General features: G+C 46.2%; 1 protein-coding gene across 1 annotated transcript in view; it reads right to left on the reverse strand.

Annotated features, from left to right (window-relative positions):
* lrig1 (leucine-rich repeats and immunoglobulin-like domains 1) overlaps positions 1-19,948 on the reverse strand; it is a 61,001-nt gene extending 41,053 nt beyond the window's left edge. The window contains exons 1-2 of the mRNA XM_079510171.1: positions 18,747-19,948; positions 1,816-1,887 (exon numbers count right to left, since the gene is read on the reverse strand). Coding sequence (XP_079366297.1) covers positions 1,816-1,887; positions 18,747-18,988 — 314 coding nt within the window. The 5' untranslated portion in view covers positions 18,989-19,948. The remainder of the gene's footprint in view (positions 1-1,815; positions 1,888-18,746) is intronic.
* Between the last annotated feature and the right edge of the window lie 4,755 nt (positions 19,949-24,703).

The following is a 24,703-nucleotide window of genomic DNA, read 5'->3' on the forward strand; positions in this document are numbered from 1 at the left end:
TAAAGCGATTTAAAAAAAAAACTCAAATCAATCTTTGCTTCTGTTTTCCTGGAACAAACTATTTTGAGTTGGGGGGTCGGCGGCATGAAACGACTTGACATGAAAAGGTTTGAGGACCGCTGACACAGACGCGTAAGGCTTTCGGAAAACTGTTGGGATGTAGAAGACATTTGTAAGAATCGTCCTCAGGTCTTAATGGGTTAAAAATAACACGGGAGTAAAACAGATGTAGACATAAGCGTATGACCGGTTGGGCCCTGCCTGCCAGAGATGTCACCAGTGTGTGTATCACCGCTCGGCGCGCACACGCGTGCGTGCGTGTCTGTGTGTGTGTGTGTGTGTGTGCGCTCGCGCATGTGCGCGTGCATGTACGTACCCCCGTGTGCCAGTGCTGAGTGACAGCGAGCCGGGCCCTCTCCTCACCGTATAAAATATTTACAAGGCCAGTGTTGCCCACAGTATCGGGTGGTGGAGCGCAGGCTTAATATAGAAAACCACCACTTTATTCTCAATTGGACCCGGTTCAAGGCGATACATGCGCTAGATTGCTGTGCTATAGGGATGTAGGGGTGGCGGGTCAGAGGGGCACCAGGTGGCACGTTTATAATTGAAGACGAAGACGACGCATTGGGAGTTTGTCCGTTCATTTTGGTGTGTTTTTTTGCCCTGTCACGCTGTGATCGTGATGATGTATTCGTATTGTAACATTGCAGACGTATGCGCGCACGCACACCGCCACGCCACGCAGACGGGACACTAACACCGCAATACAGAGGCACAGAGGGACGTTGTTCCGTTAAGAAATTGACGGGGCAGTGCGTGCTGTTCATGGATTTGCTGTCTGACTGCCAGATCGATGCTGCTGAGCTCTACCGAAAGGGACTGGTGTAAAACGGGAGCCCAGCCAACAACGCGTGCACAATCTCTCTCTCACACACACGCACACGCACACACACACACACACACACACACACACACACACACACACACACACACACACATGCACACAAACTCTTTAATACAGGAGTGGTTTGAGTGGCTGCCTGGATCACTTGACTGCAACTAAGCACATGGACGAACACACACAGCACCGTGGTGTGTTTGGACACCATTTGTGAACCAAATCTTCCAGTTAAGTGTGCCGTGTCATGCCTTCTCTCAAGTGAGATATCCCAGGCGCTGCTCTCTAAAGCGGGGTCCAGGGACCCCCAGGGGGGTCCCCAGCAAAACGAGGAACAGCTTAACCACATTAACCCTATATTATACTTATATAGCTATTATCTATAGAAATTAAAAATATATATTTTTTTAAGCACAGCACATAACTTCTCTTATGGGGGGTCACTGGCACAAACTATTTCCGCAGCCTGAAGGACCTTGCAAACGGGAAGCGATAAAGCGCACCTATAGTTCATTTTCAATGAGACCTGTGTTTTTGCTCGGAGAAGTCGCGGTGTGACAACGCAAGCGTATTTACGCGAGCACGGTCCCGTGAATTTGATGCGCGCGTGCTCGTTACGTGCACACGCCCGCGACTCACCAGACCTCATCGGCCCAGCTTTTCTTTTACGCTTGTGTTGTTGCGCCCCTCTTCAACAGACCTGGAGGAGACCTGTGTTGATCCAGGCAACAACGCCTGCGTTCCTCGCTTCACGTTTGCAAGGCCCTTAATACATATGACTTTGGGGATCCCTGACATTAGATTGTTTAAGAACCACTGCCCTAAGTGTATGTGTGCATGGACATACAGTATGGATGTACAGTACAGTACGTGTAACCCCCTAGTGACTGCACTGGATAAAGACTAGTACTTACAGCTCTCGTAAATTGGGGAGATTGGCAAAGACGTCTTCGCTGATGTTCGTCAACTTGTTGCCGCCAAGGTTTCTGAAAGAGGGTATAGGAAGCATACGTTTACAATTTAAATCACAAAAACAGTACAGTTAATAGTATAGATGGCAGATTAAAAACACAAAAAGCACAATTCTAGCAACCATCTGTGACTTTTCACCTATTTTATGTTTTGTCTGAGGCAGCGTTTTCTTTCTCTCCCCCAACTTGACAAATTGCCTTGTTCAGTGTGCGTTAAGTGTTTCTGCAGTACATCCATTCAGGCTAACCTTCCAGTGGGCCAGATCAATACTATTGATACAGACTGTGTCTCTCTCTCCTGGCTCACTTACCTAATCCAGCCCGCAGGCCATTCATCTGCACAGCAGTCAATTTGCACTTTAGGGCTAATAGCGTATTTAATAGCTGGCACTTTACTTGTACAGCGGCTTATTAGAAAGTGATTTGTCCAGTGATATAGCGTTACGACTGCCAAGTAACTGTGTGTGCGTGATGCGTGTGTGAGAGAGAGAGATATTACAGTATGCCACCTGCATTTCAGATAAAGGTTCCCACGCTACAGTATGTGAATCAAATCGAGTCATATGTGCAAACAAAATGCCCTCTTTTGTTCAATAGTGACACACACAGGCGCACACCGCACAGATTTCTCTTCAGCCTGCTGGGCAGACAGGAGGTGGTACTGAGAGCGCTGTCTGTCTGTCTGTCTGTCTGTGCGTGTGCGTGCGTGCGTAGGGCTTGCGTGCGTAGGGCTCAGGCAGACACAGACAAAGGGAGCCCACAGCTCTCTCAGTTGCCTGCCTCCCGTCCCGTCCCGGCATCCCTCGCCCCAGACGTTAAGAGACAGCCCAGGAATGTTTCACAGGCCTGCCGAGAGATGGCCGCTTGTTCCCAGAGACCGGGGACACATTTACCTGACGCACCACCACATTCCTCGTCCTGTTGTCCCATCATGAGACTCGAGGCAGGCAGCTTCGCTCAGAGAGAGACCACTGCGTAATAGCGGGATAAATCGACGACACTTACTATTATATTGCAAATTATTTTTCAATAATACTGAATCAATCCTCAAGCATGTTTATTTTTTTAACTCACCGTTTATGCTTATTCTACTCGATATGTTTTGTCGAAGATATGTTGTAACTTTCAACATTCGATCAAATGTATCGTCGTGAGGAGGTGACGCGGACAGGAGACTTGGGCACCATTTAATCCACTTTTAACCTGGCGATTTTGTCATAAGAAATGATACAAATAAATTGTCAAAGATTTTCAAACAGCAGCGATAATCGCAGTCTACAAGCACACAGCAAGCTTGCAGATCTGCTATTTCAAGTCACATCGCAATTCGCAACACGCTGCCTGTGACCTTGTAGATCTGCCATTATTATTGCTAGTATTTTTAAGGTATAAGGCCCAAACCACACCAGCTGCAACTCCTTGCAACTACTCAGAACCCTTTGCATGTTGCATGGCGACCCTCTGGTGTGGTTAGGGCTTTTAAACAGGGCTCACGTGGGTTAAATCAACAGTCAAAAGGGATTTTGCAACTTTTGCAAAAACAAATATAATAATAATAATAATTGAAATGCCACAGATTACTCCATTAAGGATCAAATGGAGGACAAGCCAACCTTGAGGGGGCAGAATAATTGGATGTTTTATAGCGCAGCTTAATATGGTGGTGAGCTCTCCATCTCTGTCTGCCTCCTTCCCTTTCGGTTCTCGCTCTCCTTCAGTCTGCTTGATTGCAGATAATGACAGTCTCCCTTTCCTAGCTCCTTCTCTCTCCGTGTGCGCTTGTGTGACGAGATAATAGCAGAGCGTGTGTCAGGCCTCCAGGCACAACTCTGACAGCGGTGTGTGTCTTGTGTGCTGTGTGTGTGTGCTGTGTGTGTGTGTGTGTGTGCGTGCTGTGTGTGTGTGTGTGTGTGTGTGTGTGTGTGTGTGTGTGTGTGTGTGTGTGTGTGTGTGTGTGTGTGTGTGTGTGTGTGTGTGTGTGTGTGTGTGTGTGTGTGCGTGAGATCGCTCACCGGGGCACCTCCCCGCCATTGTGACCCAGAATGCTAAATTGCCATCCCCTGCAACAGGAGGCAATTACCTCGTTATGGCTGAAGCTAAGTGAAAAATCACAGGGTTTTCCTGTACGCCGCCGCAGCAGCAGCAGCAGCCGGGAGGTATGTATATTCAGAAGACACACATGCGTGCGCGTGCACACACACACACACATGCGCACACACACAGGCATGTTTAGAGGAGGGCCCGGCGAGGGAGAAGGCTGTCGTCTCGCCTGTTAGGGCAATCATAGGGTTTTAACAAGCGAGTTGATCGCTGCACAGATTGGCCCGCGAGAACTTTTACCTGCAAGACTCCCTTGTAAGAGGACTCGCAAGATAAATCGCCACAGATGCCACTTCCAAGGGTTCCCTTTTAAATGCTTTTCAGAGAACATGACAAGAGGGTTAAAAGAGGAGATGGGGCTGTGTGTATGCAGCCTGAACGTACGTACGGACGGACGGACAGACATGAAAGGCAAAGTTTGAAACAGGGGCCGCCCAGAGGGGGCAAATAATTTACAAACAGACGACTAAAAGAGAAGAGGAAAAAAAAGTCACAATGGAGAGCAGAACCTGCCGTACTGGTGCCAAAGGCCACGGTAACAAACAAAGCTGGTCCTCTTGTGTGTGCAAGGCACACACACATGTGGCTGTTTCCCAGAGTCACCTCTGACAAGCAAAAGGGAAGGGAAGGTGTTTACACAACGGCCTCATTCAGCCAGATTCATTTTCCTGCCTATCAGATGAGATAAGTTTCACGGCGTTTTAACACCTACTGTATGAGGTGTTGCTGATAACGGCTGTTTCCCTCTCAACCTCCAGTCTCCCTTTCTCTCTCTCTCTCTCTCTCTCCCTGTCTCTCCCATGTGGAAGTGGGGTGGGGGGTGTGTCACCACTAACTGTGGGATAATGCTCCACAGATTGAAGCCACCTAAACTCAAGATGTATACTTTGTCGTGCGACGGTGGCACGCATGGCAATGAGGTTTTTTTTAAACACCTGTACCTCTGTTTTAGTCCTTGTGTTTACAGGTGAAACCAGTTTTCACTGGATCGGATGACTCTTACCATTGTACAGTATGTGACTCAGCGTATATACATTAACTTAACAAACAAACTGGTTTGGGTTATGCCATAAACAGCCGTGCTCTAACAAAATGTAGTAACTCACTAGTTTAAAAACATCTACTATAGCTACTACTGCGCATCTAGTAGGGACTTTACTGCCAACTTAGAACTTAAATTATGCTCAGCTCGTGCAACCCAACCAGGGACAGGCGTCTTTTCAAACTTTAGACTTCGTAGCAGATGGTCAACAAGCACTGGAATGACACAGCTTATCAGAGTTACAAGCCCCTCCAATCTGTATCGGGAATAGTCCTATTGTTGTTACGTTTCAAAGACGTTTAGTGGCAAGAGTCGGGGACCATGATTAAATATGGCAAACACTACAAAGCAGCACTCCGATGCCAAAAGCCCTGGGATATTTCAAACGGTGCATTCCATCGCATGGTACAGCTAGAATGCCTGTATTTATCCACACGGGCAGGACTGTTTGACATTAGTCAGCGGGATCAAAAATCGGCACTCTGGAGCTAGTGCTTGACCCAAAAAAAGCATTAAGAGGGCAATAATTTAAGTCTACGTGTCGGGCCAACTTTCCACACTGAACCAATTGTAGGGGTCCCGTCACGCATTTTTCTCACCGGGCACACAACCAGCGCAGTGCGGTGGTTTTCTTTTGGAAATTCCAAGTCCTCTTGACAATTGTACTTGAGTAGTACAAGGTTGAGGCGTTGGTGGTACTGTGCAAACATTTGAACACATAATAAGACAGGGTGGGGGGGGGGGGGGGGGGGGGGCTAAATTTAGCCCCCAAATCCTATTCTGAACCGTGACCACAAACGTGTTCAGAAACACAAGGGGAACTGCTAGTCATCAGTGACCACGAAGGTCGGCATAACCTCTAGTCTGTCCATAGTGTGGAGAGAAACGTAACATGAGGGCAGCTGAGGTGAGGGGTGGGGGTTGGGAGAGTAGAGAGAGGCACAGTTACACTCCCACCTCCAACCCACACGCAGACCCTACTTGACCCTCTGAAGCCTCCCTGCCGACACAAGCCCCCCCTCCGACCTTCCCTCCCTCCACCAAGACCTCCCCGCATATTATAAACGGTGGCCACAGGGGTCGAAAGAGCAGATCATCTGTCTTGACAAAGTGTCCCAGACAACTCTTACGTACTCATAACAGAGATCTGCAAAGAGGAACCAAAACGCACCCCATAAACAAATAAATGTGAATAAAACAATGTGAAGATTCACCAGTATCCTTTAAATTACAATAGTAACAAAAAAGTGATATGCTCGCTCATGCTACATGTCGGGTGGGTAACAAATGCACCACCTGTTGCCCTGAAGCACACTGCAGCCCCTATTCTCCACGTCCTTTAGGTCAAGTGACAACAGCACTAGGTCAGCATTCAGAGTTCTGGGTGGCTTGGCGAGTCACCTGAAACAATATTAGCTTTTGCATTAGCCTGTCAGCCAGACAGGGCTCCACAAGACACCGTGATAAACCCATAAACGGCCTGTCTGAGCAAACTGTGCTAGCGGGGAAAAAGGGCTCGCCGCCCGGGCCCGGCCCACCACTGCAATTAGCCCGTCTTGGCATAGACACAGACAGCTGCCTGGGCTCTCCTGCTCTCAGTGAGGGCTGGTGTATATACTCGCACCTCAGCACCTGTCCTTCCACGAAATATACTCATATATTTATTGTCTAAAAATCAACAGGGACCACCAGGTCCCAATAATGGACAAATGGTGTACAAATGGAACCAAATGGACCGGCCCATTTGGTTCCATTTGTGTGCATTCGCTGAGTTAAAGACCTGTAAGGGTCTCACACTCATAGACAAACAAGCAATCGATTTGGTACCTAGATTAACACACAGTGTGTCAATTATCAGGTTGTGAAAAATTCTTCAACAGTCCTCTCGTGGTTGTTGTGTGAACAGATACATTATTGACAGAGATTAATCACAGGCACCAGTAATAGGCTCCCTGAATAATCTATCCTCAACTGCTGCTAGTCTCCAGAAGGCATATTTTGGAGCGACGTGGAGTTCGATTTTGTGGAGTTGGCGCAATTCAAATCAACAACATTTCATCTGCAAGATCTCTGTTACTATATCGTCTCTGTCGGGTGGAAACCTCATATGTCCAACGAATTTCACTTTCCAATTTCAAAAATGGCAAAAATAGCTCAAAGCGTGTCGCTTGCAATATGGAGAGGTTTCTGCCCGACAGCAACGATCTGGTTACTTACTACAAGCCGTTACACCATGTTGACGGCTTTTGATGGATTCATGTCACACACCACAAATGCAAGTGGTGCTCTCTCCCTCTCTACGTTGACTCTGATCAAAAATGGGCTGAGATCCACAATGGCTCAAGAGAGACGCTTAATCTTCTCACCTAGATGTCCATTAAGCGTGACTTACTGCAGAAAGTGGATTTTTACGAGACCTGATCAAGGACTTTGCTGTAGAGACGTAAGGAAGATGCAGATCGATGAAAGTGCCACTCTCTGCCATTCTTCTCTGCCGTGCAAGTGCATACTTAATCAATTAAGGGTATTGCTATGTTGGTTGTTGTTGTTTTATGACCACCCAACCAACCATGTTGGGTGGCAATGAATTACGTTCAGTGTCAATTTATACGGCTGAGGTGAGAGTGTGTGTGTGTCTTTTGTGTTGTGACAGGCTGTCACGTGATTTGGCTAGGTGGCAACACCTATGGCCTTCTCACACAAACGCAACCAACAGGTTGTACATTCCCAGCTGTTGGTTGGAATTTGGAAAGCATATGCATAGCCAGGAGGACCACCACCATGCACACTCTGATTGACCAGGAATATTCCTAGGATTGTCCCAGAACAGCCTTGTATTGGTGTGAAACGGGGAGGGGGGGGGGGGGGGACGTGGGGGGTCTCGGTCTCGACAAAGCCTGATCAGTGGTTACAACTGGAGGCACACTAGATAGATTGGTAGGGTTAGGTACTAAGTTCTAGCTCTCTCGGCCCTAAATGACACCCTTCTTGTAAAGATACTTGATCACAGAATGTAAGTAGACCTGCATTAAGCTTTCATAAAGACAGGACATCCTACAGTCTAGGATTGCCTGACCACTGACCAAACACCAGGCTGTCCACACACCAAGTAGAATCTCCACTGTAAACAACTTCGATACTAATACACAGAACAGACAAGACAATAATAATACCAATTTCTTTTCCAATTTACATACAGTACTACAAATCATCTGTGCTACATAAAAACCTTCCGTAAGCTTGAAGGCAAAGAAATAATACAGAGGTTGCTGAGACTGTTTGCGATTAAAACATGTAGTTTGTTTTTCGGAAATCGTTCAGACTCGGGTCACATATTGCCATATTTGAATAGACACAATGTCCATGAATTAACCTTTCAATGTTTGATCTTGCAACCGAAGAGTCATAACATTTCAATGTTACAAATTTGGTGAGACATAAACGCAAGTCACAACAAGTCGACAACACAGGCAGTTTCAGAACTTACAGTTATGAAGTAACGTACTGTGTGCACTGGATATCTATGGTATTTTCTGATCAGCCGTCATTTCTGTTCCCATTATTTTTCTAGTCTTCAAGTGGCTCAGTCATTATGTGCATCTGATTGATACTGCATTTAGCACTGACTGTAGCAATGGCATATTGAAAAGTGTGCGTGCACGTGTGCACGTCTGTGTGTGTGTGTGTGTGTGTGTGTGTGTGTGTGTGTGTGTGTGTGTGTGTGTGTGTGTGTGCGTGTGGGGGGGGGGGTCACCAAGGCCACCGAAATTTCCAAGACCGCCAGCGCCCGTGACCGCTAGACTATGTAGCCAGTTTGACATATAAAACTCATTAAAATGCTTAAAACATTGCTGCATTGTGGGTGTCATGGGAGGAGCCAAGTGCTGATGACTATGGGGCTGATATCACAGCCCGGGAGACACTGTGCTCGTAACTCAACGTGCAGTTATCCATGTGGGTGGGAGGGAGGGAGAGAGCTGACACAAAGAGAGAGATAGAGAGAGAAAGTAAGTAAGAGAAAGAGAGAAACAACCCTTATCGTTGGTGATACAGGCGGTGTGTACCTCGGTCGCTCGCCGCAAGTGTGTGAAGTGATGTCAGTGATGAGGCCAGCGTATTTCGGCCCAGAGACAAAGAGCCTTTAATGTGGTCCACGTCGAAGGATCATAAACTAGTCAAATAATAACCTGCACCAGAGAAAAGCTAGACACGCAATGAGACACAGTGAGACACACACATACACACACAATCACCTCTTCCTGCCATAAAGGGTCGCTTTATAGCCAGGCAACAGCAGCCAGAGTATACACAAAGGTAACACCAGAGTATACACAAAGGTAACACCAGAGTATACACGAAGGTAACACCAGAGTATACACAAAGGTAACACCAGAGTATACACTAAGGTAACACCAGAGTATACACAAAGGTAACACCAGAGTATACACAAAGGTAACACCAGAGTATACACTAAGGTAACACCAGAGTATACACTAAGGTAACACCAGAGTATACACTAAGGTAACACCAGAGTATACACTAAGGTAACACCAGAGTATACACTAAGGTAACACCAGAGTATACACAAAGGTAACACCAGAGTATACACAAAGGTAACACCAGAGTATACACTAAGGTAACACCAGAGTATACACTAAGGTAACACCAGAGTATACACTAAGGTAACACCAGAGTATACACTAAGGTAACACCAGAGTATACACAAAGGTAACACCAGAGTATACACAAAGGTAACACCAGAGTATACACTAAGGTAACACCAGAGTATACACTAAGGTAACACCAGAGTATACACAAAGGTAACACCAGAGTATACACAAAGGTAACACCAGAGCCAAGCCAACGTTTTACACGCGAGCCAAATGGGAGAAGAAATAAAGAGGAAGATCCGGTATCTTATCGACCTCGAGGTTGCTAAAGATACTCAAATGCGTAGCCGTTCCGTTAACATAATTTGCTATGGCTGCAGTAAATAACACGGTGCAAAGAAGAAATACAGGTCGGCTCCACCGTAGGAGGATCAAGAAAGGGTGAGAATGAGAACACGTTTGAGAGATCAGAAATACGTGGGCTGTATGGATCAGCATATTTCACCGTTTGCATTGCAGATTGTCAACCCAGCCCCCCCCCCCCCCCCCCCCCCCCCCCCCCCCACAGCCCGACCACCACTACCGACATTCCAGGCAACAAAGGAGTTGCTCCAGCCTTTGAGATCAGTCGGAGCGGGAGCGTGACTCAGTTTGTGAAGTTTTTCCGAGGCAGGCAAGGCAAGGCAGGAAAGAAGTACACATCTTGGGGCCATGTGCAGCGTGATCCTCCACTCCATGCCACTGTTTTGGGGCCGGGGGAAGGTTGGGAGGCAGGGCACTCCAAACAAACAGCGGAGGAGGTTAGAGGAAGGGTCTGCACTAGCCCCGGGGCACTGGGTGAAACTCGGTCCCAGGACCAACGACGCCACGGCAGACACCGCAGATGTGAAGAAACACAGTTAACACACGAGCAGCACATACTCTCCATGTGCACGCACGCGCGCGCGCACGCACGCACGCACGCACGCACGCACGCACGCACGCACGCACGCACGCACGCACGCACGCACACACACACACACACACACACACACACACACACACACACTTGGGTGCATTGAAGTACAGTTGCCTGAGCTAACGCTGATTGACTCTCGTGTGAACAAACGTCGCCAGACCGCTTGATTAGACAAAAAAGGGGAAACGCGTGTCTCCCAATTAATCTGAAAGAACAACATAAATACATCCGTTTAGTGAGGCTATTGTTTTAGTGTAGAGTCTAGACAGACTGCTGACCTGACGGAAAATGACTGATTGTTAGACAACGTATTTCCACTCCCATTGTTTATTATGATAGCAGAAAGAAAAGGCGTCAGTAATTAGGCTACAGTATGGCCAGTAAAGGGGTAAAATGTAATATTGTCTGTTATTTATACTACACAACTACCATGGCAGTGTAATGGCCGTCTTCTTTAAGTGATATCTTCCTACTCCTTCTAGTATCACCATATGGAGATTATACTCTTCTGCAGTATGGAGGCTGGGGGATGCTTAGTACTCACAGCACTGCTCTCCCCCTGCCAGACTCTCTGTTTTTGGGGGTCTAGGGGTGAGGGGGGCGGGGTGGTTACTCCACTTGCACAGTACCTCTCTTTCCAAGTCACTGTTTTTTTTCTAACATCTTCTCCAGATTTCCAAACTCTTACCAGATGTAGAGACTTCGCAGATGATTCATCGATCAAACCCACTTTGTAGACACCGGCTCGGGGTGTGTGTGGGGGGGTCGGGGGGAGGGAGAAAGAAAGGAAAAACTTTGGCATCTTTAAGTATCTTAACAAAAAGACCATCTATTCTGCTGACTGGATTCTTGTAGAGTGACTTGTGGCAGCAGCTGTTTGATTTGTCATTAAAGAGTCCATGAGCTCATTCCATAACTTCATGTTAATGTCAGCCTTTATCTGTTGTTATGAAGGCCGGGGCTCAACTGTAGCTATTCCTCACCAATTTGTTCACGTTTAATTGCCCCTCTTTTCTGTGATAAATAATATACATGAAGCCAACACATTAGTTGTCAAGAGCTGATAAACAAACAGCCAACGTATTTCAAACAGCCTGTGGCCCTGGGGAGCAATGAAACGAGAAAAGGTTACTGATAAAAAAACAAGACAGTGCCAACGATAAAAAATCGAAACCCTTAAAAATTCTTGGAAACGCTCAAGATGCGGCTTTAAAGAAAAGCTGCCCGAGGACACTTGAGTCACAAGGCTGAGGCAACTATGACAATAAACAAACTGGGTATAAGCACTCCCAATACCACAAGATTACAAGGCTGCGTAGCGAGAAATGCCCCAGAAACCACAAGAGGCGAAGCCCCACTGCGCACTGCTGCTGTTGCTGTGTCGTGTTTGACTGCACACAAGTTGGCAAGTCCACCTCACTTGAAAGAGAGACCAAAACTAAATTGTCGGTTTAGGGTTTGTAACAGCAGTCGGTTCTTGCCTTTATGTCAAGCTCAGCTCACACAAACTGGCAAGTAGTAGCCTAATGGACACAAAACAAGTAAACGTACACAGCAAACATCACAGTGACAACTACCTCCACCACCACATACATAGTGCACTGCATACACAGCAAAACCCTGTGACTGTGGACTCATAATAATAACATTTAAGTTTTAAGTTAAATTAACAATCGGTTTGATCATAGCAAATTTCTTGGTGTGCTGTGATGCTTTCTGAGGATACACGTCACGTGACAAAGCCATACTTCTAAAAGAGACGTTGACAGGAGGAGCGTGAGTAGTTTCACTACTTCCTCTCTTCTTGGAGTTGCCTCAGTGTGTTGTGACTCCGGCTGACGGTGGTTGAGCTTGAGGTTTCAACCACTGACACAACTTTTGCCCGCTAGTGGAACCAGCCTGGAGGCAACGAACGATGGCAACAGACCGTGACATTGACAAAACACTTCCCCCCCCCCAGGCCAGGTGATTCGCAGGCCCCACCCTCGCACAAACCCTCCCCGCCCCAAACCAGTCGAACCACCAGGCCCCCAACAGGAAACCACCAAAACAAACCCATTTCCTAAGGCCAGAAGCCAAAACCAATTGATGGGGGCGGTGTTAACCAGTGCCACCACTCTGCAGGGGTTTAAAGTCTGAAGGCTCGGGACGGATTGGGAGGCGAAAACGGCCTGCTCTGCAGCAGTGTGACTGCCTAGCGGAGGGCTGGAGGAGAGAGAGTTATGGCCTGCCTGTCCTTTACACAAACCACACAGGAAAACCTGGGGTGTACGAGGATCAGCTGAGATTAGCCACCTCTTTGCCTTTGACCAGAGAGCATGCGGAGAGTCATGTAGAGATTGTACAACAACAATAACAAAAACAACAAAAAGACATCCAATGCTGCACTGGGGCTTTCTGTAACCTTTACAGGGAAACATTCTAATATCTGTAGTTGGCAAGCTTTCAGTCAGACATCTGCCTTATCTCCATCTGACCACGGCAATCACAACCAACATTAGTAATGGTCATGCTCCTATTTACTCGCGAAACTCCATTAAGCGGATGGCACTGTGGGCAGAAAACGCTATTTATACACATTACCGGGACCACAAATAAGATAAGGCGCCACTCCTGAGAGGGAATATGTGACCAAGCGAGAGGAAGTCCGTGTTGAATGTTATTTGGCTATTCATCAATCAAAAACGGCCGACATCTAAAGAGCAATGGGGAATTTGTTACGTCTTATAAGCAACCCTTTGTTTAATCAGCAAAATAGGCTCATGTGTTTGACACAGAAAAACTGCTACCCCAAATAAATAAAAAACATCACGCTTATACTGTAAGAAAAATGCTCAACCAGTCCTTCATCCTTACGGCCTGCAGAGGGGAGTCCATTTGGTTTACATAACTTACATTTGTACATTCTCAGAGTTAAATTAACAATCAGGACTTCGCTGTGCGCGTAATCTCTGTAGTCACTTTGCAAATCCTCTCATGTACGGCAAATTCCCTCAATCCCTCACCATCTCTTCTTGTTAGCTCAGTCTCCTGCGCGGTTTATGCCAACACGCGCATGTTTCCTACCATTCTCATCAAGGCCACGCGGCTCACAGGGGAGCGCTCAAAACAGGGCCCTGTAGGGGAACTATTTTGACAACTGGAAGGTATTAGGGTGTTTTTTCTGTTCTTTTTTATTTTTTTATCCAGGGCCAGTGAGTGACTGGTACTGATAGATATACAGCAGACCAGTACCCCCAGACACCAGTCCCCTGTCAACCCCACGCTACCGCTGCAGTGGTGTCAACGCTGTTACTCCTCACAAATACACGCCCGTGAAAAGATAACCAGCACAGTTGCATGATAGCTACTTCCTTTGAAAGCTGGATGCGAAGTCAGAACGTGCAGATCACATTTAATTCTGCAGAGAGCTAGGGCACAGGTTTTGTTGCGCTATTGCTTAGCAGTTAGCAGAGCGATTCACTATACAAGTGGTCCGGGGACCACCAGTGGTCCTTGAGGTGGTTCCAGGTTCCTCTTGAGAGAATAAAATGTCAAGAGTTAAATTATTGTTAAACATCTGCATTACTTAATTTAAAAGAAGTCTAGAGAGAAGAGAATTATCTCTCCTATGGTACCAATATCAATACAGCATGGAAGTGTGGACAAGGTTTTATCCGACGACAACAGAATATTCAAAGTTTTGGGTCTGAGAGGCCTCATCTCATCAAATGGTGGTCTGTGGCTCAAATGCTGAATACATAATAGGCCTTGATACTAAAAGGGTTGAAAACCACTGCACTACAAGTAGAATGCTCAATTGCATGTAACGATGAAGAACCTCCGTGACCTACAACACGCAGTACAGCCCCCTCTGTGTTGCACTAGGCAGTATGTACTGTACACAACGGAGGTAGAACAGAGGTAGATTGTTAGAATGTTAGCACAAGTCCCAGCAACATGTCGCTGCCTGCATGTACTTGTATAAGTTAGTAACAAAATAAAAACTTGCTTCTGGATTCTTAAAATGCAATTTAATTCTCAGGGTCCTGACCATAATATTATCAATTTATTTCAAACGTTGCTGAATAAGAAGAGCAACTTGATGCTGAGCATGAAACATCTTTAGATAACTGCAGATGTGTAAGTACATGAAACAAGGAACTTCTCTCTGTGCTTCCAGTCATCATGGTGAGAAAGAGAGAAAGGGGGGGTGGACTGGACTGGGGGAGGATGGTGGCTTGTTTTTATTGACATCCAACAGTAAATGTCCATGCTGGCCACCGCACCACCGCGGCATCCTTCCCGGGCTAAACATAACAGGGACAGTTGACTAGTCCCCAGCATTCATTTCACTTGGCTCCGGGATCCGGAGGTGGAGAGACGGATGAAACCTATTTGGTGGTGTGTGTGGCTGGACACAGTCGTGTTCTTCTCTCTTTAGCGGTTGACCACTTTATATTATGTTGAGTTAAACGACAAACGGAGAGGTATAATTAGCAACTTGCTGGCCTCCCGTCACACTTCTACAAAGCTGACTTTTTTTTCCTCCTCTGGGGATCAACAGTTTTTGCTCATTTGGCTCCTTGTGAGAATATTTCTGTTGTACTGGGATTAGGGTAAAAGCCTTATACACACTATTTTTACATATTTTTCATCCAAATAATCGCGTAATAACTCCCCTGCGTTGCATGCATGGGAAACCATGCTCTTTCAAATCACAGTGGTTCTCAAACATTTTCATGTCAACTCAACAACCCCCAAATTGAGTTTGCTCGTGGTCCCCCATTTGAAAGGTTTTGATGCAAGAGGGAAGGGACCCCCCACCATAAGAGCCATAAGATATGAGACTGTTAGATCAGCAATTTCCGAGTAGCTAAAATATATATCAGGGCTTTAAGTGTTTTAAACTATTCCTCATTTTGCTGGGGACACACTTTGAGAATGCTCTCAAGTCTGCCATGCGTGAAGATGAATGAAAGATTACTGGATTATAAGCACAGGTAACCCCAGCCAACCGTGCAGTTACAAAAGCCTCAATGCCTGTCCAGTTCAAGCTGACCGATTACAACACACTTGGTAGATATTTGAACATGGCGATGGTGATTATTTTTGAAGAAAGGAAAAAAAGGTCGCACCGCTCATAGTCACGATGCAAAAAAACGTTGCCAAGAACAGAGACACGGTATGGTTGGTAATACATGAACGGCACTTGCGGCAGTAACTCACAGGCTTTGAGAGCAAGCAATACACACAAACTATAATAAAAAGGCAAACTTTACCCCCATATACAAACTATTTAATTTAGTCAAGTGGAAAGAACTTGGCTCGAGGTAGCTTTAAATGGGATCACATTAAGCTGCAAGTGAAAGCCTCTCTCCTTGTCTCTTCTGGTTTACAGTAATCATCTACTAATCTGGCTCTTTTACAGAGCCCAGAAGAAAGGAGCTCTCTCCCTTTGTGATACCTGCCAGCACAAAGGAACTATCTTAAGTGGTGAGGAAATATGCAACCTAGGTGTTTTAAAAGATAATTCGGGGACCATAAAGCCATTCGCTTTGAAAAACAACAAGATTGCGGGTCCTTAAAACCTGACCGATAAGGCTGGCAAAGATAACGCACTGCAGCTGAGCCCTGCTCCAAGCCACACACAGGCCGCTGAGTGCTCAGCTGTTTCAGAGGGGACACTTGTCCTATTTGCCATTGTCCATTCGGACAGGGGGACCTGTGTGTGTGTGTGTGTGTGTGTGTGTGTGTGTGTGTGTGTGTGTGTGTGTGTGTGTGTGTGTGTGTGTGTGTGACGTGTGTGTGTGTGTGTGTGTGTGATGTGTGTGTGTGTGTGCGCGTAAACGTTCAACAGGGTCTGCACTTGAACTTGGCCAAGTGGTGCTTACGGGCATTAAGGACTACCTGGACACAAGTGTTGTTATTCATGTTTGTAGGATTTTTTCCCCCCTTTTTCTTTTTGCATTCCTTACTTCCCAAGGGAAGACAAACTGCCTCACACAGGAACCTGGGAGCCAGAGGGGTCTGCAGGCCTTTGGTCTTTAACCCCCGTTCCCAACAACACACACACACAAACACACAAACACACACACACACACACACACACACACACACACACACACACACACACACACACACACGCTCCATAACAGCACATTGGATGATTTATTCCAGTGGTTCTCAAACATTTTCATGTCAAGGAGGAGCCCCAAATTGATATGCGTTTGGCCGCAGAGCCCCATCTAAAAATATTTTGTGCTTTAATAAGTTCTATAGTTTATTCAAAATTGTTCACATTCTTTCTTCAAGATCTCTGCTAAAAAGGCACAAATATTGTTCTTCAGGCCTTGCAATTGTCGTTGCAGACTATGATATAGTGCAGACAGTGGGAGCAGCCAGCCAGCATGTTGACTGGGAGAATACAGAGTGATGTGTTGTCTTGTCAACACATTGTGTCATTCAGCCTCACATACAGGCTGATGCTGCTGCAATTTTAGGGAGACATTCCATGAAAACGTTGACAAATCCGCTCCCTGCACCAAACCAAACCTGCACACAAGGTTTCTATTGTGGTCGGTGTTGTCTTGAGGAGATTATCCTTAATTTACGAGAAATCTAATTTGCGAGTCAGGAACAAATCCAGGCTTTCGGCGGAAGACCTGGCTGTCATGCCATAAATCTCTGTGAATAAAGCCAATTTGGATGTTGTGACACTTTTGGAGGCATCCACTTAACTGAGGGGTCAGTTACCAGTTCGGTGACTAGCGCAGACGTATAAATAACGTCTAACATGTACTCTGAACAGATTTCTGTTTCACAGAGACACTCGCGATAACGATTGCAACCACAACTCAGCAAATAGCGTTAAAATAAATAGGCTACTTGTCATGCATTGACAAGCCACGAGCACTTAAAGGTTTATTCTGTGAAGAATCTACATCTTACTGTAGCATCTATAATCTAGCATTTGGGGAACAACACAAGCTGAAACCACATTTGTAGGTGTCTATATAGTTTCCAAATCCCCAAGGGAGTTGAAAACTGTACTTTGGTTTGAGTCCAACTCTTCTCAGCAACGGTTCTACAGCAAACGTGCCGTTGAGCAAGGCACTTAACACCCTTCCCCGGAATGCTGTGGTTGTACTGGGAACAGCTCCCAGGTGGTCGTGGGTGGGTAACCCTCCCTCCCTCCACTCTGACCAATGTTGTAAACAGAAAATGTATTATACAGTAACTATAAGTCATTGAGCCTTAATGCGCAAGCAAAAACAACTGCCAAACTTAATTAAACCATGATTTCTCCTCCCCACCCCCCTTTTTTTCCCTTGCATGCCACAATAACTGCCACAATAGGCAGCGGTGGCCGAACGGATTGCGGAGCGGTCTTGATACCGGAAGGTCACCAGTTCGAATCAGCGGTCTGACATGTTAAAATTACCACCGCTGAAGTGCCCTTGAACAAGGCATTGAACCACTACGATGAAATGTTCTATGAGCAGGGCCTGGCTGGAAACAAGTTCTTGAGCTTAGCCCAGATACCCTGGGTAAATATAGTAATCATTTCATTTCATTTCAACTCCCGTTTCTGTCATTCTGCAAACATTGGTCTTCTCTTCGAATCCAAAAAAAAAGACCCTGATTGATCCTATAACTGACCACAGCTGGTCAGTGCTGCAGCATTTGGTGTTACATGTACAGAGCCATGGTTCTCAAACTTAAAGTTAGGAGGAAACCCCCGCGGGGTTCCCTGGCCGGGTTCCAGGGGGTCCCCAGTCAGACTCGGACTCCCCACCCCATCAACCACTTTAACCCTAAACACATTGGATATTTGAAAATAGCTAATATCTGCTTTTTTCTTCTTCTTCTTTAACAAATTTAGAATGTTTTGTAATCATTTTAACAACACAAATCTTGTATGGGGGGGGGGGGGGGGGGGTCTCTGGCACAGAATATGTTCCAATGGGGAGTGGGGGGTCCGCTGCCAAATACATATTAATTAGGAGGTTCCTTGACATGAACAAGTTTGAGAAGCATTCGGTGTGACACAGCCTGTGACATGTTGGGTGCCACTGTGCTGGTAATAACATTGTTATCCCGTTACGGGATGGTCAATATAAAAATAGGCAACGGGTCGGTCAGTCAAACTGCCTGCAGGCAGCCTGGTGGGTGCTATACTTACAAGGAGACCGTCCCAACTGGAAGGTCCGTCGGTGGGACCACCAACTCCCGGTGGCTGCAGTCCACCGAGCCCTGACCGTCGCACGTACAGTTCTGGGGACACGGTGACACCACCGGCGTCCCGTCGGGGGAGCCCGGCGACGGCGGCGGCGATCCACTGCTGATTAACAGTTCGAGCGACAAAACTAAATAAAAAACATAGTGAGAAGAAACGGATCCAATTCGTCCCAGGGACGCCGCCATTTTGTATCCAGTTTTAATAGCAGGCAGCGCGGCGGCCACTGATCTCTCTCCCTCTCTCTCCCCTATCCGCAAATTATTGGGGAACGTAACTACTAATAACAATAATAGTAGTAATAATGCAGCGTCGGGAAGCGTATGCACTCGTTATAAGGCATTAATTGTCTTTGTGTAATAAATGGCTTATTGTTTCAAGGTTCTTCCCAGGCATTTAGAAATAGTTCCCACCGTCCTCCAAGTTTGCCTGGTGGTGTCCGATTGAAATCAAAAGTGGATCCACGTCTCGGGAAAGAAAAAAAGTAGCGACGTGAAACTTTAAACATTTAAAAACACAAACTCCCCGCTTAACCCCCTCGTCCACAAAATATTAAAAACGACATTTCTTTGCTTTTTTTTGTTAGGTATGAACGATCGCTGGTGAAATAATAATAATGGACATGTTTGGCAACAACATGCGAGTTTAGATGGTTGGTTGGTGGTGGAAAAAGAAAACACCAGTCCCCCGGCAGATTATTATTAAATCTGATCAAAATAACTTTTTGAGATCATCAGCGGATATACAATGTAGCAGGAGGACCGATTGTTATTGTCTCTCACAACAATAGAAAACCATTCCACAGTCCACCACCGCCGCGCGCTGGGAATGGAACTTTTTTTAGTAGCTAAAAGGTTTCTAACTAAAACGAACGCAAGGTAAAATGTAACCGTTGGTCTCTCTCTCTCTCTCTCTCTGTGTGTGTGAGCCTGTCTTCAAAAAGCAACACCTCGCTCACGTCCCAATAATCCACAACTTCTTTGAAAGCGACACCAAAAAGCAGATCCCTGTCCCGTCCCGTCTAGTCCGGACAGACAGCTTATCACATGTGGTCTGCGGTCACTAAATCTCCGCGATCCGATTAATAGCGACCGTTCCGTCCGTCTCTCTTCTTCCACCAGGAGTTTTTTCCTTCTTCACTTACTTTCCTTTTTTTCAGGGGGGCGATCGTTCCATAGTCCCACGTTGGATGAACGGCATACACACACACACATACACACACGCACACACATACACACACGCACACACACACACACACACACACACACACACACCACACACACACTACACACAAACTCACACCGCGCGGTCCCTCCCCCCACCCGACCCTCCCATTGGCCGCTCCGGCTTGAGAAGCAGGACAATGCCTCGTCCGATTGGCCCGCTGTGGATCTTTGAGGCGTCGCTCTAGAGTTGGAGGGGCCAGTGAGCAGCTGTCACTCAGCCACTCCAAGGCCCCGCCCATGTTTCCCACCCCGGGTGTGAAACCGCACCGCCCCCCTTTTTCACTCTCACTGCTTCTTAAAGGGCCAGGCAGGCAGGGCCTGGTTGGCAGTACCGAAAGTACACTGATTTTTCTTTTTTTCCCCCCCAACTTATTTGTAAAAAGTAGAAATACCACAGTGCAGAAATATGCTCTGTTACAAGTAAATGTTGTGTGTTTTCAGAAATTCACTTGAGTAAAGGAAGTTCACAGATAATTATCTTTTTTTTCCCAACTTGCTGTAAGTGGTGGTTCTCAAACTTGGGGGCATGTGTTTCTCCGACATATTAACAGTCCGACACGCATTACTCCGACACACTACCCCCATGTAAAAGTATTGGCATCAACATACAGAATCACACGGCACAGATTGGTACAATTAACATATTATTGGTAATTAACCATGAATTAATGTGTTCGTCACTTTAATGTTGCATCTGGTAAAGTTGTGGCTGATTTTTAAGTACTGGAAGCTGATGGTATACTGTAGCTGCTGCGCTCCACCTCAGCAGTCCATCTCCCAGGCGTCTGGTGCATTGAGAAGCCAGATAGAAACCCTTGTTCTCGGCTAATACCAACATAAGCCTGCACCCCGATTTAGATTTACTTACTTTTACTTATGTCTTCAAATCTTGTCAGCTTATCTCAGAAGATAAGCTGACTGAAAGTTTTTGTTTTCTGTTTCCTAAAAACTTGAAAGGTTGCAAAGTTTTTCTGACTGAGATAAAACATCCTTTTGCTGGCATTCACATGGTTTTGTGATGTGTAGGGTGGTAGTGGCTCATGGGTATAGTGACCGGATGGGAACCACAAGGTTCCCACTTCCCAGTTCAAACACGGGCCCCGCCCCCAGAGTTAGTGTCGAAGTGTCTTTGAGCAAGACTCTTAACCTCTAATTGCTCCCGATGTGCTGGTTGGTGCCTTGCGTGGTTTCCTCTGGCATCGGTGTGTGAATGGGTGAATGTATGAAATGCGCTATGTAAAGCGCATTGGATAAAGGCGCTATATAAATGCACCATACCATACATCCTTGTGCAAGACAGGATTTAGCTGTGTGCATTCACAAGCTTTCATGTAGGTGCTTGCCCTTCCGGAATCCCGCAATGACCCCTGAGGGTCCCAGGTCCCCACTTTGAGAACCTGAGAGAGAACTTTGAGAGAGTGTGTGCGTGTGTGTGTGTGTGTGTGTGTGTGTGTGTGTGTGTGTGTGTGTGTGTGTGTGTGTGTGTGTGTGTGTGTGTGTGTGTGTGTGTGTGTGTGTGTGTGTGTGTGTGTGCGTGTGTGTGTGTGTGTGTGTGTGTGTGTGAGTGTGCTTGCTTGCATGTGTGCTTGTGTGTTTTTCCGTGCATCCGCAGTGATCTTTACACCATTTGAGGGTGCCCTATAATGGTCTCACGATAGCACATAATTCTTCCCAAATGGTGAAGTCATGTCCGCCCGCTTTCTCAAAAAATGCACATCTGCGATAAATCGGTGGGCTTGTCAGCCACTTGGCCCCGTGTACCGCTCCCCCCCCCCCCCCCCTCTCCAACATCACATTCTTTTCCTGGCACTGACAGATCATATTGATTGACTCCGCTCGAGCTATTGTGATCGCTTCGACTTGGGATGTCTCCCAGATCTCGATGCAATTAATCACGGCTGAGGGGACAGGAATACTTGCACCTGTAGCACTGCAGGCAGTTCCGTGGCACAGTTCCTCGTTCCTTGCAGTTAACTAACAGGCCAGGGTTTCACGTTGCATCACGAGTGTGGGTGAGTGAGCACAGGTATAGTAGCCCACAGGTGAGGCCTGTTATACAGCCTTGCTGTGCACACGCAAATATCTGAGACATGAGACCCCTGTTAAAACATGATTTCATCCGGTGGTGGCGATGGAAAACTGAGTTGGTGGAAAACACGGTTTGTTTTTACAAGCCCAATCTGCAGCGTGTCCTGAAATGCCGTAATGTTGGGACTGTTGTCTTGGATTTATACACGACAGATGTCTGTGCAATGTACGATTTTTAATCTATCTATCTATCTATCTATCTATCTATCTATCTATCTATCTATCTATCTATCTATCTATCTATCTATCTATCTATCTGTCTGTCTGTCTGTCTGTCTGTCTGTCTGTCTGTCTGTCTGTCACCTCAAAATGTTGTTTTTTTGTTTATACTTTGACATTTTCATGTTATGTCCCTTAGCCTTTATCACGTGACAGAAGGGCTGTACAGCCACTGCTGCCCCATAAGGCTCAGTGTACGGCTCAGTGTTTTGAAGTCCCTTCAACAGATATTTGGTATTTGGATCTGGTGCTTCGGTGGTCTATTTTTGAGAGCACTGTTGACACGTCTTTTCATGTGATTTATCTGCTCGCTGGCCTGCTGTGAACAACCTGGCACTCAAATAACGTTTTGTGTGACCAACACAGAGGTCAACAGAACGCACCATGTTAGAACGCAGATCAATACACCAAGCTTGGTATGCGAAATGTGGGCAAGTGCAGGAACATTGATGTAGGGGTATATTGGTTAGCTGTCTCTGTGATGTAGGATGATAACGGTTACTGTAAAACCACAGTAGAGTCGGCGAACGATACAGTAAAGAGAAAAATATACTAGTTTTGGCTTTTGGAATGGAAAAATGCAAATGCTTCCACATCATTAGCCACTGCCTTAACACAACTTAATGATAATGATTTCTCTCTTAAATGTAGTGGAAAAATAGCAATGCATCCACATCTGCTAAATGTGTCAGATAATATATATCATATGTGTCTTCCAAGAGCTGAGGAATGCCGGTCTAGATAGACAAGCCCACCTGACTGCAGGGATCTTATGCTAGCATATATCACTCCCAATTCCGCTCTCAAATGAACCAAAAGGAGCCAAAATAACGTTGTTTTCTCTGCACTTGCATCCAAGTTTTTCATAATGCAATAAATACCGTAAGGTCACAACTGTTCCTCTGTGTTGACATACAGCATAGCAATAGCGAAATGACACCGACATGGACGATAAAAAAGACTTGATGAAAGTTATGGTGTTAGCCGTGTGTTATATATACCGGTATATTCATCGGCCATGGTGTGACACTCTTTTGATGTTTTACAGACAGTTAACATTTGACACAACTCTGTGGCACAGGAAGACGGTGCAAAGTGTCCAATCTCTCTCCTCTCACGTTTTGCACTGAGAGACATTTCACATGCGGCACCATTGGAAGGGATTCACACCGCCCCCACCCCCTCGCCCCTCCAGGGCATGGGCTGCATGATTTACGAGAGCGCTGTGAGAAACAGGGTGCCCTAAGAAGAATTCACAAAGTAAGGAAGGCATTAACAGCTATTGCTACCACAACGGGCCCTGTCCGGCCCCGGTGCATGTGCTGCTGTGTGAAGTTTTGACTGATGAGAAGAGTGGACGAGGGTCTGTCATGAGGGCATGTAGTAAAGGGGATAATGACTGCACCAGATGAGCCTGCACCCTCCTCTCCTCCTCTCCTTTCTTTTTTCTTTTCTTCCTGCTTGGATTCTTCTTCTTTTTTTCTTCTTCTTTTTATTTTTTCTAACGCCAACCATATTCGCAGCTGGAATGCGATGAAAGTGCAGGCAGTTAAAGTTAAGGCCTGAAAGGTGCAGCACATGAAGACATCGCACCTGATATGAGAAACGGGTGGTTTCCAAGGTGCGAGAGGGATTTTGTAATATCTCACATTATTCCAGTTTTGTTTTTTAAACCGATGATCAACAGACCAATCAGTTAATGTGACGGAACACGGTGGGAGTCGTTGGGGGGGGGACTGTGAGACCGCCGAAGCCAGGGTTCAGTTTGCTGGAATCCATACCTCTGCTTTTGATATTTTGATATCCCTCCCCGCCTCTCTGGGCACATTCGGCTTTACTGCTATAGGCCATACTGTATGTTTTATCCTTGCTTCTGGTCCAACTGGATCAACCCATTTCCCGAGCCGACCGCAGGCGGGGATTCAGCGTTGGGCTCTTCCCTCTTCATTCGCTCATGAGGCCGATTCTACAAACGCCTTCTAAATCAGTAGTTCTCACACTTTCGAGATTTTGTGACGTTTCTAATTACGTTTTTAATACATGCACCTTTTTGAGACAGCATGCACTGTCAGTGTCTTATATGTTTAATATTTATGTTTGATAATATCTCAATGTAATAATTTTATGAGAAATATATGGTATGTACATTAGGGACAGCGTGTAGCCTATACCGGTATCTAGATTTTTAATCAAATCTTAAAAGATCTCACATTTTGTACAGAACTTTCAAGATTTTTACATTTAGCATTACAATCTATTTAAAAGAAAATGCACTTGTTTGTTTGTCACATGACAAGGTGTATGAGTGCTGCTTAAGTGGTTAAGAATATGCCCCCACCCCCCCTCCTGCTTTTTTATAAATTGAAGCCG

This window comes from Electrona antarctica (genome assembly GCF_951216825.1).
Source record: "Electrona antarctica genome assembly, chromosome: 9".
Taxonomy (NCBI): Eukaryota; Metazoa; Chordata; class Actinopteri; order Myctophiformes; family Myctophidae; genus Electrona; species Electrona antarctica.